The sequence below is a fragment of the Pleurodeles waltl genome, chromosome 2_2 (assembly GCF_031143425.1).
Source record: "Pleurodeles waltl isolate 20211129_DDA chromosome 2_2, aPleWal1.hap1.20221129, whole genome shotgun sequence".
In the NCBI taxonomy this organism is placed as follows: domain Eukaryota; kingdom Metazoa; phylum Chordata; class Amphibia; order Caudata; family Salamandridae; genus Pleurodeles; species Pleurodeles waltl.
Window position 1 is genome coordinate 349,353,224 of NC_090439.1, and position 16,787 is coordinate 349,370,010.

Sequence of the window (16,787 nt, forward strand, 5' to 3'; positions counted from 1 at the left end):
GCTTTTTTCTTTTCTTTGGTCATCGCTTCCTTCATGCTATATTCACATTCCCACTCTCCTGTTTAAAATGTTGTATTCGCTTTCTGATGGAGGTAGCAGAGTTGCATGTGAATCCAGGAATCTTCAAGCTGCTGAAAAGTACTCCTACATCCTTTTGTATTGCTAAACAACCAGTGCAGCCACCCTAGACCGGGTTCTGGCCACCTGAGGTGAGGGTCAACACTCTCTGAGGCCCAGAACAAAGGCCAGCTCTGGGAAGAGGTGATAAGACATAGTCCAGAGCATGATGGACATTCCAGGGTGGGGAGCTTCAAAGGCATTGCTGCCTTTGAAATGCAACACAAGTCTCTCTAGATGGGGGAGATGACCAACCCTCCTGTCCTGAACCCACCTTTGGCTGCAGCACAGGTGGGAAAATGAGTTAAATTAGGAGCAGTCACACGCCTAAGGTGGACAAGCTGAAGTGGACACTACTTTTCAAATTCCTCCATTTTTCTTGGAAGGAATTAGGCCACTAGGGATAGGATTATGCCCACTTCCCATCGGAAGTGGTCATAAGATGTGTATAGTTACACCCTAAGGTGGTCAGCTCATTGGCTACTGCCTGGCACTCCTTGTAACGTCTCTAAATTGAGTATATGGGTGGCACCCCTGAACCCTAGAACTCAAGTCCTGAATATCTACGAAGAAGAAGGACAAAGAAGTGTCAACCTCGTAGAAGAGGAGGAAGAAGAAACAGCTGACCAGTACCAGCCCTTCCGGCCTGCCTGCTAACCTCGCCAAACTATGCACAAAAATACTTTCCCTGCAGCTGCAGCTTCAAGAAACCCAGGAAGCCTGCCTGCATTCTAAAAAGACTCAGACTCCAGTGAGAAGCGGACCTGCTCAGCAACAAATTATCCAACAAGGATTCTGCAGCCTGGAAACCTGACACATGAAGTTACCTCTACATCCAATGACCTCAACCCGGTAAGAAGCCCACCAACGGTGCTAGCAGGGCTCCCCAGCTGTCCTGAACCCAAGTACACCTGATTGTCACCCCTAGTGGACTCATCCAAGTTGCCTGCAGCCCCTGCATGCTGGCCCCTCTCCCCCAGTCTGATGGTAAGAGAAAGCCCAACACCTACAGCAGTCACTGAACCTGTGACCCCTGACCCCAGCTACGTTGGGTCATCAGTGCCAACGCGTCCCCCAGCTCCTGAGAGCTTGTGTCCACCCCTGCCGGACTCCCCCATGACACCTTCAGCCCTGACTGCGAGTGCTTCTGGACGAGAAACCCCAACACCAAAAGAAACCCCTGCATCCGTCACCCCAGGCACAGGAGAAGAGGACCAAAGGTGCACCTACGTACTTGAGCACTCCAAGTCTACTACCTACCTGTTTATTGCTACTGACTGGCTTTCCAGCCAGAGACTGCAGCCTGTTTGTCATGGGGTCAGTCTCCCATAGGAAACCATAGGGCACTCGATGCCTTGCTGCACTTCTGCACCCAGCCGCTGCAGTGCCCCCAGTGTAACCTGTTGGTGTGGGTCTGATCAGTGCCCAGTACTTACCTTAACTCCCTGAGATTGGCTTTGTAAGTCGTTGTTAACCCTGTGCTCGCTGAACATTGTTTTTCCTCCATAGAATAACATTGAGAGAACTTTGAAAATTGCACTGTCTATTTTTGAAACTGCAAAGTATTTATGCTTGAAAATCTACTTACCTGATTACGTAGTTCTTGGGTTTGAAACATATATAAAACGAATTGTTCTTTTCCTAAATTGGTCTTGGATTGATTCTTTGAGTGTGTGTCTCACTTATTGCCTCTGTGAGTACAACAATTGCTTAGCACTACCCTTTGATAAGCCTAACTTCTCGCCCATACTAACAAAAAATAGAGCATTATTCCCATCTACTTCTACCTCTTCAATACCAATTGGGGATTTACTGAACTCTGCACATTGTACTTTATTTTAGTGCACTATATAGAGAGCCCGCTTCCTACAATAGCACTTCCCCTGATGTATTTGGGGTCTTGAGTGGACTATATGTATTAGTTGACTCTTGTGGTAACTACTTTTGCTGGTGCTGATTTCCTAATAGCTTCTCTGCCCTGGTCCAACACACATAGTAGCATGGGCAAAAATTAAGACTTTCACTGCAAAAGTAATAGAGTTTCCAGCTGGAAACATGATTTTGCTTTTTCTTTCTCTTGTTTGTCTCCTGTGTCAGCAGCCCTCTTAACTACTGTGTTGTAGACAGCGATGTCGTTGGGCAGTGAGGGTCTCCAGAGGTAGGTGTTGACTTCCTCCTCTGGTGAGTCAGTGTCCAAGCCCTGCCATCCCTCCCCCGAGGTGTCTACTTTGAATGTTTCCTACTGACACGTTCTGTCCTCTAAGTCCTCCTCATACTCAAAACTTTCTTCTTCCAGTTCTATCACCAGTTCTGGCAACTCTGGCAGCTCTAGCTCCTCAACCTCAAATGTGTTTTTCCTTCGAGGGCTGAAGGGTATTCTAAGTCCCTTAAAGGAGTCCTCATACTACTTTTTCCTCCTGATCAAGAGTTCCAAAGTTCTCCTTTTCTACCTTGTAGGATTCCTTCTCACAACCCACGCTTTAATGGCCGATTTCGAGGGCTTGCCTCCTGCAGTATCCTTGGGTTTGGATCCAAGGGGTTCTCTGGGTTTATGCGTGCCATCCAAAGTCATGGATTTTGAAGTTGATGTTGGATTGGGTTGTTTGGATTCCACACTCTCAGCTTTGTCCGTGTTTGGACTTCTCGTGTCCTTCGCTGTCGATCTTTTTGGTGGTTTCTTCCTTTGGAGGTCGATTCTCTCGCCATCTCAGTCATGTCTCTGATCCATCTCGGTGTCCTTGCATGCATTGTCCTCACTGTAGGCCCCTGACTCTTTCCTGGGAGTTCACTTCTGCACATTTGTCATGGCATATTGCACCTCCTCTATTTTTCTCTAACCTAGAGTATCTATGGCTAGAATTCAACTCGGGCATCAGAGCCCTCTGATACATGATCCATAGTTAGGCACATGTTGCAGACGTGGTGGTTGTCTTTCTGAGCAAACTTGTGATGGCATTTAGGGGAGACCTGAATGGTGCGTCCTCCATGCCCCAAATGCATTTTCTGGTCCATGTGGTCGACAATTGTGTGAGGTTTCAAGGTTGCAAACACAGAGGTTTTCAGTGGAAAATGGTGATGATTGTCCTTCACGTACCCAGGGCTCAATATTCAGCGGTGAAGGAAATTGGTCTTTTTTTCTTTAAATTCCCCTTCTTATTTATCCCATCAGAGAGTTATCTCCTTTGCATTCAGACTCAACAGTGGCAAAAAAAATCTGAAGATGGCAACCTCGCAGTGAACCTCCTGATGCTTGTAAAGGAGGAACACAGCACCAAATGTTTGACAATGACACTCACTCAAAACAAAAAGACTAAAAATGGTATAATAATGTATCCAGGACGATTCACACTGCAAAACCGGTAACTCTGGGTACAGAAGCAAAGGGTCCAGTTTTATCAGGTGCAATTATGCACCTGATAAAACCTGGCATGGCTTGTTTGCTGATGGCAGGGTCTGTGGTTAGCAGCAAAGCGTGGCTTTTGTCTGCCTTCTACAGCATCACAGGGCAGACTGTCAAGGCAAACCTTAATGAGATGCATGGCTCTCCTGGCTCTCTGACACCCCAAGGTTGATGCAAGTTCATAAATTACAACAGCAGAAGCCCTGGTGAAAAGCAGACAACATTTCACGAGACTAGGCTTGGCCTCTTGTACCCTGATGCCGACAGAAGATCCTTAGACCCCCATTCATGATTTCTACTGTGCCTCCTGCTACCATATACCACCTTCTTTCACAAGCTAGTAAACAACTGTGAACAATCTCCATTAATCTGAAAAGACTAGGCAGATTTAGAGAAGGTAAACCTGAATGTATGTAGCTATTTCCCATTCCAGAGGCGTGCCTGTAATATCTCGATTTTGGTGCACAGATAATGACTGAAATCAGGGAAAATCTTCTCCTCGCAAGGATGGGTCCATCGATCAAAGAATTTCAAACAAAAAAAAAAACTTTAGAAACATATTGAAATATTACCTGAAGGCATTTCAACTGGGCAAAAGCAACCCCCAAATTAATGGGCGAAATGTGCATTTTCAACATTTTATCTTCTGTAAAAGAATATCAGAGTTTGTGCTCCCTACAGCAACGGTTTGTTTATTCTCAATTAAAGCTGGGGTGAATCTAAGTGTTTCTATGATTTATTTATGAGATATCACTTATAAAAAACAAATTTTAAACTTCTTACCTTTGTAGTTTCATCCCAAGGGCAGCTTCTAGCATGGCCATAGCAAATACACATGCCTCCGACTGAGATGTCTTTTATAGAATAGTAATACTGCAGAAAAATAGAAAATACAACATAAGCCATGTTTTTGCCACCAAAAGACACATTGTTTCTCTAACTTCAATGACTCTAATACCAAACCCACGGTGGTGTAATAATGAGCAGCAAAGTCTGTGTTCTATTGACTAAAAGATAAAAGGCTGCATGAACGACCTTATAGGGTTTTAAGTTGCCTTCTTCACCAACTAAAGAGCTCACTCAATTAAAAAAAAAAATGAAGTATGACAATCATTAATGTAATATTTGAAGTATGGTAATTCTGTCACATTTTGGTAAATTTACCAGAAGGCATCACAAAAATAAAACAATTGTAATTATTACACTTTAAAATATGTTACGTTATGTTAAGAATCATAATTGAGTAAATGCTCCTGTTTTGTTCCACTTTCTAACGCAGCCACTGAAACCTAAATTGGATCATGGTTTCATAGAAGAACAAAATCTGTTAATGATGCAGATTAAATCTCATTTTATTTTATTCAGCATCCTGAAGGCCATGGTGTTTTGTCGGCACTTTGTAAGAATACGCTCATAATTTCATTTGTAAAGATACCTGAAAACCTTTAGAATTTGTTGATTCTCATTGCGGTCAATGTATGCAGCAGCTGATGCAGAAACCAAAGGGGTTCACTTACCCTTCTAGTAACGATAGGATCAACATCCTTGAGATCTCGCCGATTCAGCGTCATGAGGTCGGCGTTGAGTGTTCTAATACGCTGCAAACGTAGGCGGATATATCGAGCAGACGTGAAGTCCAATAAAGCTGGGGACAAATCATCAGCGCTTGGTCTGCCATTGATTAGGGATGTGTGAATCTATGGTGGGTGACAAGACGCCATGTTTAGCCAATAGAATACAAGCTTTTGTTACAGCTTTACTGAGGACACCATGATACTATCAAAACACATCTGCTTTTCAAAAACAGCACATAACAATTGAACATATAAATCCACTACATAGCGTTTCATACCAGCAAGAAATCATTAAGCAAAGCATGTTTAAGTAAATGTTATAAGTTTAAAAACATGACACTTATCAATGATGCAAAATGATGGTAAAAGAGAGATTATTAAGCTTGGAAAAAGTATGAAGAACTAAAGAAAAAAATCTACAGAACTATTAACTACATTTTGAATTAAATCTTTACTTATTGTAAATATATTAAAATAAATACATTCATTTTGTCAAGTTTAAATTAAAAAACTAAATTCCCACCTAGTTTATTATGCATAAAAAATTCGTAAAAGTGGTGTATATAGTTAATTAAAAGTAATTTAATTATATTTAATGAAAGTTATTTCTGCAATATTTTTTAAATGCAAATAAAGTTGATCAAATTATAATTACATCAAAAATATGTATCATTTATATATTAACATTAAATTAAATCTAATTATATGTTTAACTATCTTTTTAATTTACATTATTTCCTTTTTGGTTAACCTTTACATCACTGCCTCCATTGCAGTACCAGTGGTTGGCTATGTGTGGTGCTGGTCTTACTACTGTTACAAAGGATAGAGAAGCTACCCGAGTTTTTGAGTGTATCCCCTCCATGTGCACTGGAGAAGCAATGGCTGATTCAAGTGAGTTCAGTGCATACGGCCCAGGCGGACTGTGCCCGACAGGTCCTCAAGTTCCTCATATGTGGCCGTGCAGCCGCAGCCACCTGAGGTTCATCATGGCTCCTCCAAGTTGGGTAAGTTCCTTGGTCTGTTCCATAGGGAGTTGGGGGAGTAGTGTGAAGTTCCTGATTCTGATCCTTTGTCACAGTGCAGGTCGCAAGAGTTCTCATGGTTGCTTTTCTCCTCCATTGACGATCCCAACGAGATCACGTTTCTTGCTTGGTCCCGATGACCTCTTCTGGCATACGGAGCATCGTTTCTCCACTGCACACAGGCTCCAGCCTGATCAACACAGTAGGTTCCCTTGCGGTGGCCCCTCCTGGCAAAGGGGGTCACTGATCCCTCATTGCAGTAAAGCAATCACACACTTGGCACAGCGAAGATCACAGCTTACTTCACGGTGGCCCTTCCTGACTTACAGCAGGACCAGTTCCTTACTGCTCACGGGCAATAACGTTCAGTACAGCAAAGATCAAGGCTCACTTCCCAGTGGCCCTCATCTGGCATATAAAGGTCACTGACATTTTCCTGCGCACAGGCAACAACCCATGTCCTCACACTTTGTTAAGGGAATCCACTCAACAGGATTGTCTACTGGACCTGGACACCCACACCTGTCACACAAGACTTGAATCTGTGATACAGGCCCATGCCATGGGGAACAAGCATGATATTAAAATCAGCATTATGGATCCAGACATCAGTAGAGTAGGGCACTCAGGGCAGGGGTGCAGGTCCATTACCTTGCAGAGGACTTTTCTGTCTTAACATGTCCATTCTGTGGTTACAGCAAAAGAAACCGTACCAACCCTACATGTCAAAAGAATGGATTTTAAGCCATGGCATTCTCAGTTTAGTTTAGTGCGGAATAAATACTTAAAGGAAACTAGACAACTGATTCCTCTACATCACCCCAACAAATGCATGCTTTTAATACACTCATGCTTCAGCCTACCCTGCCGTTGTCAAATGGTGGTATGTGAATTAAGAAACAAAATGACTTGAATCAGTATTGTGCAAGAAATGTAAGCACAACTGCAAACCGCATAAATCCTCATACTGAGTCACTTAGAATTTACCATTTGGGCAGAAAGGAGAGATTCTGCCCAAAAGATAATTTCGAAGCAATGTAGAAATTTCACTTGCAGTATTACCGAATGGGTTTCTGAAGCTACCTTTTCGGAGTCAAAACTGCCATAATGTATATGTAAGGAAATGCCTCCTTGGCATGGTTACCCCCTAACATTTTGCCTTTGCTGATGCTAAGTTTTGATTGAAAGTGTGCTGGGACCCCGCTAACCAGGCCCCTGCGCCAGTGTTCTTTCCCTAAACTGTACCTTTGCCTCCACAATTGGCACAGCCTTGGCACACAGATAAGTCCCTTGTAACTGGTACCCCTGGTACCAGGGCCCTGATGCCAGGGAAGGTCTCTAAGGGCTGCAGCATGTCTTAGGCCACCCTGGGGACCCCTCACTCAGCAATGCCTCACAGCTTGTGTGTGATGGTGGGAAGAAAAAGACTAAGTCGACATGGCACTCCCCTCAGAGTGCCATGCCAACCTCACACTGCCTGTGGCATAGGTAAGTCACCCCTCTAGCAGGCCTTAGAGCCCTAAGGCAGGGTGCACTATACCACAGGTGAGGGAATAGGTGCATGAGCACTATGCCCCTACAGTGTCTAAGCAAAACCTTAGACATTGTAAGTGCAGGGTAGCCATGAGAGTATATGGTCTGGGAGTGTGTCAAACACGAACTCCACAATTCCATAATGGCTACACTGAAAACTGGGAAGTTTGGTATCAAACTTCTCAGTACAATAAATGCACACTGATGCCAGTGTGCAATTTATTGTAACATACACCCAGAGGGCATCTTAGAGATGCCCCCTGAATACCAACCCGACTTCTAGTGTAGGCTGGCCAGTTTCTGCCACCCTGCCACACACCAGATATGTTGCTGGCCACATGGGGAGAGTGCCTTTGTCACTCTGTGGCCAGGAACAAAGCCTGTACTGGGTGGAAGTGCTTCTCACCTCCCCCTGCAGGAACTCCAACACCTGGCGGTGAGCCTCACCCCTTTTGTTACAGCGCCCCAGGGCATCCCAGCTAGTGGAGATGCCCGCCCCTCCGGCCACTGCCCCCACTTTTGGCGGCAAGGCTGGAGGAGATAATGAGAAAAACAAGGAGGAGTTACCCACCAGTCAGGACAGCCCATAAGGTGTCCTGAGCTGAGGGGACCCCTGCCTTTAGAAATCCTCCATCTTAGTTTTGGAGGATTCCCAGGGATGTGCCCTCCTCCCCTCAGGGAGGAGGCACAAAGAGGGTGTAGCCACCCTCCAGGACAGTAGCCTTTGGCTACTGCCCTCCTGACCTAAACACACCCCTAAATTCAGTATTTAGGGGCACCCCAGAACCCAGGAAATCCGATTCCTGCAACCTGAAGGAACAAGAAGGACTGCTTTAGCCCCAGCCCTACCGGCCTGTCTCCTGATTCGAAAACCTGCGACCAGCGACGCATCTGACAGGGACCAGTGACCCCTGAAGCCTCAGAGGACTGCCCTGGACTAAAGAACCAAGAAACTCCTGTGAGCAGCTGCTCTGCTCAACACCAGCCACTTCTTTGCAACAAAGAAGCAACTTTTAAAGAACTCACGTTTCCCGCCAGAAGTGTGAGACTTCACACTCTGCACCCAACGCCCCCGGCTCGAGATCCAGAGAACAAACACCACAGGGAGGACTCCCCAGCGACTGCGAGACCGTGAGTACCCTGAGACGACCCCCTTAGCCCCCCACAGCGACGCCTGCAGAGAGAATCCAGAGGCTCCCCCTGACCGCGATTGCCTGTAACACAGGACCCGACGCCTGGAACCAGCACTGCACCCGCAGCCCCCAGGACCTGAAGAACCCGAACCTCAGTGCAGGAGTGACACCCAGGCGACCCACTGCCTAGCCCAGGTGGTGGCTGTCCCGAGAAGCCCCCGTGCCTTCCTGCACCGCTAGAGTGACCCCCGGGTCCCTTTATTGAATCCTATCCAAAACCCGATGCCTGCTTTGCACACTGCACCCGGCCGCCCCTGTGCCACTGAGGGTGTGTTTTGTGTGCCTACTTGTGTCCCCCCAGTGCTCTACAAAACCCCCCTGGTCTGCCCCCCGAGGACGCGGGTACTTACCTGCTGGCAGACTGGAACCAGAGCACCCCTGTTCTTCATAGCCGCCTATGTGTTTTGGGAACCTCTTTGAACTCTGCACCTGACTGGCCCTGTGCTGCTGGTGTGGTAACTTTGGGGTTGCCTTGAACCCCCAAAGGTGGGCTGCCTATGCCCAGGAACTGAGACTTGTAAGTGTCTTACTTACCTCACAACCTAACCTTTACAAACCTCCCCCAGGAACTGTTGATTTTTGCACTGTGTCCACTTTTAAAATAGCTTATTGCCATTTTAACAAAGGCTGTATATGATATTGCTTTTATTCAAAGTTCCTAACTTACCTGTGTGAAGTACCTTGCATTTTATGTGTTTATTTCAAATCCTGAACCTATGGTTCTTAAAATAAAATAAGAAAATATATTTTTCTATATAAAAACCTATTGGCCTGGAGTACGTCTTTGAGTGTGTGTTCCTCATTTATTGCCTGTGTGTGTACAACAAATGCTTAACACTACCCTCTGATAAGCCTACTGCTCGACCACACTACCACAAAATAGAGCATCAGAATTATCTAATTTTGCCACTATCTTACCTCTAAGGGGAACCCTTGGACTCTGTGCACACTATTTCTTACTTTGAAATAGTATATACAGAGCCAACTTCCCACAGTATACATGAAAAAGGCCTTGAATTTAGGAATTACCCCTGAAAACACATATGAAAAACCGATTTCCAAGGAAATTCCCATTCCTTAGGTGAAATCTGAGTTGTGCGGACAATTATCATCACAGTATTGTTGACTCCAGGTGTCAAATTAAGCCACAGTGTGATTCAGCCATCTTATTAGCTGTCTTTTCCTGAGACAGTCAATCCTTTGCAAAAATCCTCCAGCATTGCCGAAGAGATCAGGTGGGTTACTCCAAAATTGGGTCAGCTCTGATTGCTAAGCCTAAATTCCTGAAATACATCCCGAAAAATAGCTTTCTTAATCTATATCGAAATGGCTTTGGTTTTTGGATCTGCTTTGAAAAGAGCTGACGCTATGCCAGTGGATTGTCTACAAAAATGTTGAAATTCAACATTTTTAAATACAAATGTTGCACAAAGGTCATCTCAATCATCTCATCTTTAACTTTTCTTTCAGCAACTATGTACTATAGAAGCAATATCTTCTGCGTCATAACTTCAATTAAAACAAGCAATGTGTCTTGCACTTGTTTTCTGGGTTCATGATATATTACATTTTTGGCAAAATACTAACATGTGTTTACTGCAAAAACAACAGCACCTATCTATTGTTTGTGCCTGGGAACTGAGCTATCATGAATGCAAGCCATCGAATAATGTTCAGTTGACTGCCACGACAACAGCCTCCTCACTGATTTTATTGCCTTGTTTCATTATGCAGCTGAAATAAATTACAGAAAGCGCCATGAATAGACTTCATTAATTACAAGAACAATTGACAGGGAGACTGCACATCTTGAATGACGCTACCCTTTAACAATGAGAGGGATTATGTCAGAGTTCCTGGGGACGAGAACACTGCACAATATGGGAGCTTTGATCTTGCAGTCCAGGTGTTCCCTGTTAAAAAAAGGCTTCTTTTACAGTTTAATAAAGACCTGGCTTAAAAGAATTTCACTTTGCATTGATGTGTACAATCTAATGGCAAACGTACTAGCTCCACTTCTTTTATGGAGGATTTCTCACAATGTCAAGTGTGGAAAAAAATAGTGTGAGAACTAGTATTCAAGAATCACCGCACATGCTGTAATGCAGTGGCTTGACAGAAAAAATAGTTCGGTCATGTCACGACAAAAAGAGAGGAAAACATCTACGGACTTCCCGAATATTTTCAAGTAACATACAAATTACCCCAAGATTTGTGAATTAGCAGATTATCAAGTGAAGTGACAAATTTTGTGACGATTTATGTTGATGATGGTTTCCAACATAACAAGGCCCATGAGTCCCATCAAAATAACCATGAATTGGTTAATTTCTTCTCGATTGTTGTGGGAAGTGGTTACCTGCCTATAAATCGTACAAATGGACACTCTATCATCCCTGTCTTCTAATGTTCTTATAGCTTCCAGGTGGCCAGAAAGTTTTAAAAATACTTTTCCATCACATTAGTCTTAAACGCGTGTAAAACAAGGTACATAGTTCCAAAGATGACATTTACTACACAAGAATATTCAATTATCACATGAAAAGCAATAATCCTGAGCAATCTGGGAATTAAGCATTTGAAAGGCATATCTCTGAGACATTGTAATAGTGTGACTTGCTAACTGTGACAATTGACAAAGCAGCAACAAAAACAAAAATAGGAGAGTCTCAAACATTTGTGATACTAATTTAACAAATGAGTCTCATACCTCTCCATGTTCCAAGGGGACGAGCCGGGAGTAGTAGGATGTGCAGATCACTTCGTTATCCCTCTTGTATGTGGGTGGCCCAAGTCTTGGGGTTATATTATATCGAGTTAAGCATTCTGTATCACTGATGGCATAATACTGCCATGGGGTGAAGTCAACACCGTCAATCGAGCGCTCCAAAATCCAGTTCCCAGGTCGAGGTGAATTTGCAGCTTTGATGATGATATATGCAACTCGAAAGACCTAACAAGAATTAAAACATCAATAAATTCTATGAAGAGTACTAAGACATTGGGAATGCGTGTGCACTCTGAAAGAGATTGATAACCGACAACGTTTGCAAATACTCATTCATTTCAGTACATGTTTAACATAAATCATTGTCAAAGTCAGTAGGTCTCGTCTTTACAACAGCCATTGGCTTTTCCAATGTGTTTTTTAGCTATGTTGTGCACCAGCATGGCTGCTGTTCAGCATAGCTAATAGTTTGTGGCATACAGGAGAGTGGCGTGGAGTAGCATAGAGTGGCATTAAGTGGCATAAAGTGTTGCAGAGTAAAGTACATTGGCAACGTGTAGTGATGCAGAGTTAATGGGCATAGAGTACATTGGTGTGGAGTGCAGTGGTTTAGAGTAGTATAGAGTGCAGTGGCACAGAGCAGAGTGGTGCAGAGTACAGTAAAGTGGTGTAGAGTGCAGTGTGTAGAGTGGAGGGGCTGAGCAGATATTGAAGAGGCGCAGAGAGGAGTAGAGTGGCATACAATGGACTGTTACAGAGTATAGTGAAGTGTCGTAGAGCAGAGTGGTGCAGAGCACAGTGCAGTGATGTAGAGTAGAGTGGCATAGAGTGGTGTTGAGTGCAGGGGTGCAGAGGAGATTAGGGTGGCGTAGAGTGGACAATCATAGAGTGTAGTGGCGTAGAGTCGAGTGATACAGAGTAGAGTGCACTAGCATAGAGTGCATTGGCTTAGAGTGCAGTGACATTGAGTGCAGTGTGGCAGAGTAGTGCGGTGTGGAGTGGCATAGAGCAGAGTGGCACAGAGTGGAGTGGTTTAGAGTACAATGGATTGGCCTAGACTGGGGTGGTGTGAAGTGTAGTGGTGCAGAGTGGTGTAGAGTGCATTGGCATGAAGTAGAGTGGTGCACAGTAGAGAGGCACACAGTGAAGTGTAATAAAGTGCAGTGGCACAGAGTGGAGCATTGCAGAGTAGAGTGCAGTGACGGAGAGTGGAGTGGCATAGAGTGGAGTGGCGTAGAGTGGAGTGGTGCAGAGTAGAGTGGAGTGACATGGAGTGGTGCAGCGTAGAGTGGAGTGAGGTAAAGTGGAGTATGCATGGTGTAGTAGTGCACTACTATTATAGACAATGTGTAAAGAAATGGCTCCCTGTTGCAGTTACCCCCGACTTTTTGCCTGATACTGATGCTGACTTGACTGAGAAGTGTGCTGGGACCCTGCTAACCAGGCCCCCCAGCACCAGTGTTCTTTCACCTAAAATGTACCAATGTCTCCACAATTGGCACAACCCTGGCACCCAGGTAAGTCCCTTGTAACTGGTACCCCTGGTACCAAGGGCCCTGATGCCAGGGAAGGTCTCTAAGGGCTGCAGCATGTCTTATGCCACCCTAGGGACCCCTCACTCAGCACAGACACACTGCTTGCCAGCTTGTGTGTGCTGGTGGGGAGAAAATGACTAAGTCGACATGGCACTCCCCTCAGGGTGCCATGCCAACCTCACACTGCCTGTGGCATAGGTAAGTCACCTCTCTAGCAGGCCTTACAGCCCTAAGGCAGGGTGCACTATACCACAGGTGAGGGCATAGGTGCATGAGCACTATGCCCCTACAGTGTCTAAGCAAAACCTTAAACATTGTAAGTGCAGGGTAGCCATAAGAGTATATGGGCTGGGAGTCTGTCAAAAACGAACTCCACAGCTCCATAATGGCTACACTGAAAACTGGGAAGTTTGGTATCAAACTTCTCAGCACAATAAAGGCACAATGCATTTCCAATTGAAATAACCATACATTTGCACAGTGTAGGAAGTTGGCTCTGTATGCACTATTTCAAAGTAAGGAATAGTATGCACAGAGTCCAAGGGTTCTCCTTAGAGGTAAGATAGTGGCAAAAGAGATAATACCAATGCTCTATTTTGTGGTAGTGTGGTCGATCAGTAGGCTTATCAAAGGAGTAGTGTTAAGCATTTGTTGTACATACACCCAGGCAATACGGGGTTCAAATTTGGGTCCAAGGTAGCCCACCGTTGGGGGTTCAGAGCAACCCCAAAGTCACCACACCAGCAGCTCAGGGCCGGTCAGGTGCAGAGTTCAAAGTGGTGCCCAAAATGCATAAGCTTCAATGGAGAAGGGGGTGCCCCGGTTCCAGTCTGCCAGCAGGTAAGTACCCGCCTCTTCGGAGGGCAGACTAGTGGGGTTTTGTAGGGCACCGGGGCGGACACAAGTCCACACAGAAAGTACACCCTCAGCAGCGCGGGGGCGGCCGGGTGCAGTGTGCAAACAAGCGTCGGGTTTGTAATAGGAATCAATGGTAGACCAATGGGTCTCTTCGGCGGTGCAGGCAGGCAAGGGGGGGGCTCCTCGGGGTAGCCACCACCTGGGCAAGGGAGAGGGACTCCTGGGGGTCACTCCTGCACTGGAGTTCCGATCCTTCAGGTCCTGGGGGCTGCGGGTGCAGGGTCTTTTCCAGGCGTCGGGATCTGAGAGTCAGGCAGTCGCGGTCAAGGGGAGCCTCGGGATTCCCTCTGCAGGCGTCGCTGTGGGGGCTCAGGGGGGACAACTTTGGTTACTCACAGTCTCGGAGTCGCCGGAGGGTCCTCCCTGAAGTGTTGTTTCTCCACCAGTCGAGTCAGGGTCGCCGGGTGCAGTGTTGCAAGTCTCACGCTTCTGGCGGGAATTGCAGGGGTCTTTAAAGTTGCTCCTCTGGAAACAAAGTTGCAGTCTTTGTTGAACAGGGCCGCTGTTCTCAGGAGTTTCTTGGTCCTTTTAGAGCAGGGCAGTCCTCTGAGGATTCAGAGGTCGCTGGTCCTGGGGAAAGCGTCGCTGGAGCAGTTTTCTTCCGAAGGGGGAGACAGGCCGGTAGAGCTGGGGCCAAGGCAGTTGGTGTCTTCGTCTTCTCTGCAGGGTTTTTCAGCTCAGCAGTCCTCTTCTTCTTAGGGTGCAGGAATCTGAGTTCCTAGGTTCAGGGGAGCCCCTAAATACAGAATTTAGGGGTGTGTTTAGGTCAGGGAGGGCAGTAGCCAATGGCTACTAGCCCTGAGGGTGGCTACACCCTTTTTGTGCCCCCTCCCAAGGGGAGGGGGTCACATTCCTATCCCTATTGGGGGGATCCTCCATCTGCAAGATGGAGGATTCCTAAAAGTCAGAGTCACTTCAGCTCAGGTTGCCTTAGGGGCTGTCCTGACTGGTCAGTGACTCCTCCTTGTTTTTCTCATTATCTCCTCCGGCCTTGCTGCCAAAAGTGGGGCCGTGGCCGGAGGGGGCGGGCAACTCCACTAGCTGGAATGCCCTGTGGTGCTGGAACAAAGGGGGTGAGCCTTTGAGGCTCACCGCCAGGTGTTACAGCTCCTGCCTGGGGGAGGTGATAGCATCCCCACCCAGTGCAGGCTTTGTTACCAGCCACAGAGTGACAAAGGCACTTTCCCCATGTGGCCAGCAACATGTCTCGAGTGTGGCAGGCTGCTAAAACCAGTCAGCCTACACGGATAGTTGGTTAAGGTTTCAGGGGGCACCTCTAAGGTGCCCTCTGGGGTGTATTTTACAATAAAATGTACACTGGCATCAGTGTGCCTTTATTGTGCTGAGAAGTTTGATACCAAACTTCCCAGTTTTCAGTGTAGCCAGTATGGTGCTGTGGAGTTCGTGTTTGACAGACTCCCAGACCATATACTCTTATGGCTACCCTGCACTTACAATGTCTAAGGTTTTGCTTAGACACTGTAGGGGCACAGTGCTCATGCACTGGTGCCCTCACCTATGGTATAGTGCACCCTGCCTTAGGGCTGTAAGGCCTGCTAGAGGGGTGACTTATCTATACTACATAGGCTGTGTGAGGTTGGCATGGCACCCTGAGGGGAGTGCCATGTCGACTTACTCGTTTTGTCCTCACCAGCACACACAAGCTGGCAAGCAGTGTGTCTGTGCTGAGTGAGGGGTCCCCAGGGTGGCATAAGATATGCTGCAGCCCTTAGAGACCTTCCCTGGCATCAGGGCCCTTGGTACCAGGGGTACCAGTTACAAGGGACTTACCTGGATGCCAGGGTGTGCCAATTGTGAAAACAAAAGTACAGGTTAGGGAAAGAACACTGGTGCTGGGGCCTGGTTAGCAGGCCTCAGCACAGTTTCAATTCAAAACATAGCATCAGCAAAGGCAAAAAGTCAGGGGGTAACCATGCCAAGGAGGCATTTCCTTACACAACCCCCCCCCCCAAACAAAAGAGGATGAGACTAACCTTTCCCAAGAGAGTCTTCATTTTCTAAGTGGAAGAACCTGGAAAGGCCATCTGCATTGGCATGGGCAGTCACAGGTCTGTGTTCCACTATAAAGTCCATTCCCTGTAGGGAGATGGACCACCTCAACAGTTTTGGATTTTCACCTTTCATTTGCATCAGCCATCTGAGAGGTCTGTGGTCAGTTTGAACTACAAAGTGAGTACCAAAGAGGTATGGTCTCAGCTTCTTCAGGGACCAAACCACAGCAAAGGCCTCCCTCTCAATGGCACTCCAACGCTGCTCCCTGGGGAGTAACCTCCTGCTAATGAAAGCAACAGGCTGGTCAAGGCCATCTTCATTTGTTTGGGACAAAACTGCCCCTATCCCATGTTCAGAGGCATCTGTCTGCACAATGAACTGCTTGGAGTAATCTGGAGCTTTTAGAACTGGTGCTGTGCACATTGCTTGTTTCAGGGCTTCCTGATCCTCATCTGTTACCATCAACAGATTCACATCAGCCCTGTCATGGAAGAGCTTAAGGCGGTTCACATGGATCACCCTCTTGGGGCTCCTGCTAGTGCCCAGGTCCACCAGGTAGGTGACCTGACCCTTCTTCTCTAGCACTGGGTAAGGGCCACTCCATCTGTCCTGGAGTGCCGTGGGAGCCACAGGCTCCAGAACCCAGACTTTCTGCCCTGGTTGAAATTCAACCAGTGCAGCCTTTTGGTCATACCAAAACTTCTGGAGCTGTTGGCTGGCCTCAAGGTTTTTACTTGCCTTTTCCATGTAC

General features: G+C 46.4%; 1 protein-coding gene across 1 annotated transcript in view; it reads right to left on the reverse strand.

Annotated features, from left to right (window-relative positions):
• LAMA1 (laminin subunit alpha 1) overlaps positions 1-16,787 on the reverse strand; it is a 979,910-nt gene that overhangs the window by 785,544 nt on the left and 177,579 nt on the right. Inside the window, exons 4-6 of the mRNA XM_069219856.1 lie at positions 11,553-11,795; positions 5,035-5,214; positions 4,301-4,390 (exon numbers count right to left, since the gene is read on the reverse strand). Of these exons, the coding sequence (XP_069075957.1) occupies positions 4,301-4,390; positions 5,035-5,214; positions 11,553-11,795 (513 nt within the window). The remainder of the gene's footprint in view (positions 1-4,300; positions 4,391-5,034; positions 5,215-11,552; positions 11,796-16,787) is intronic.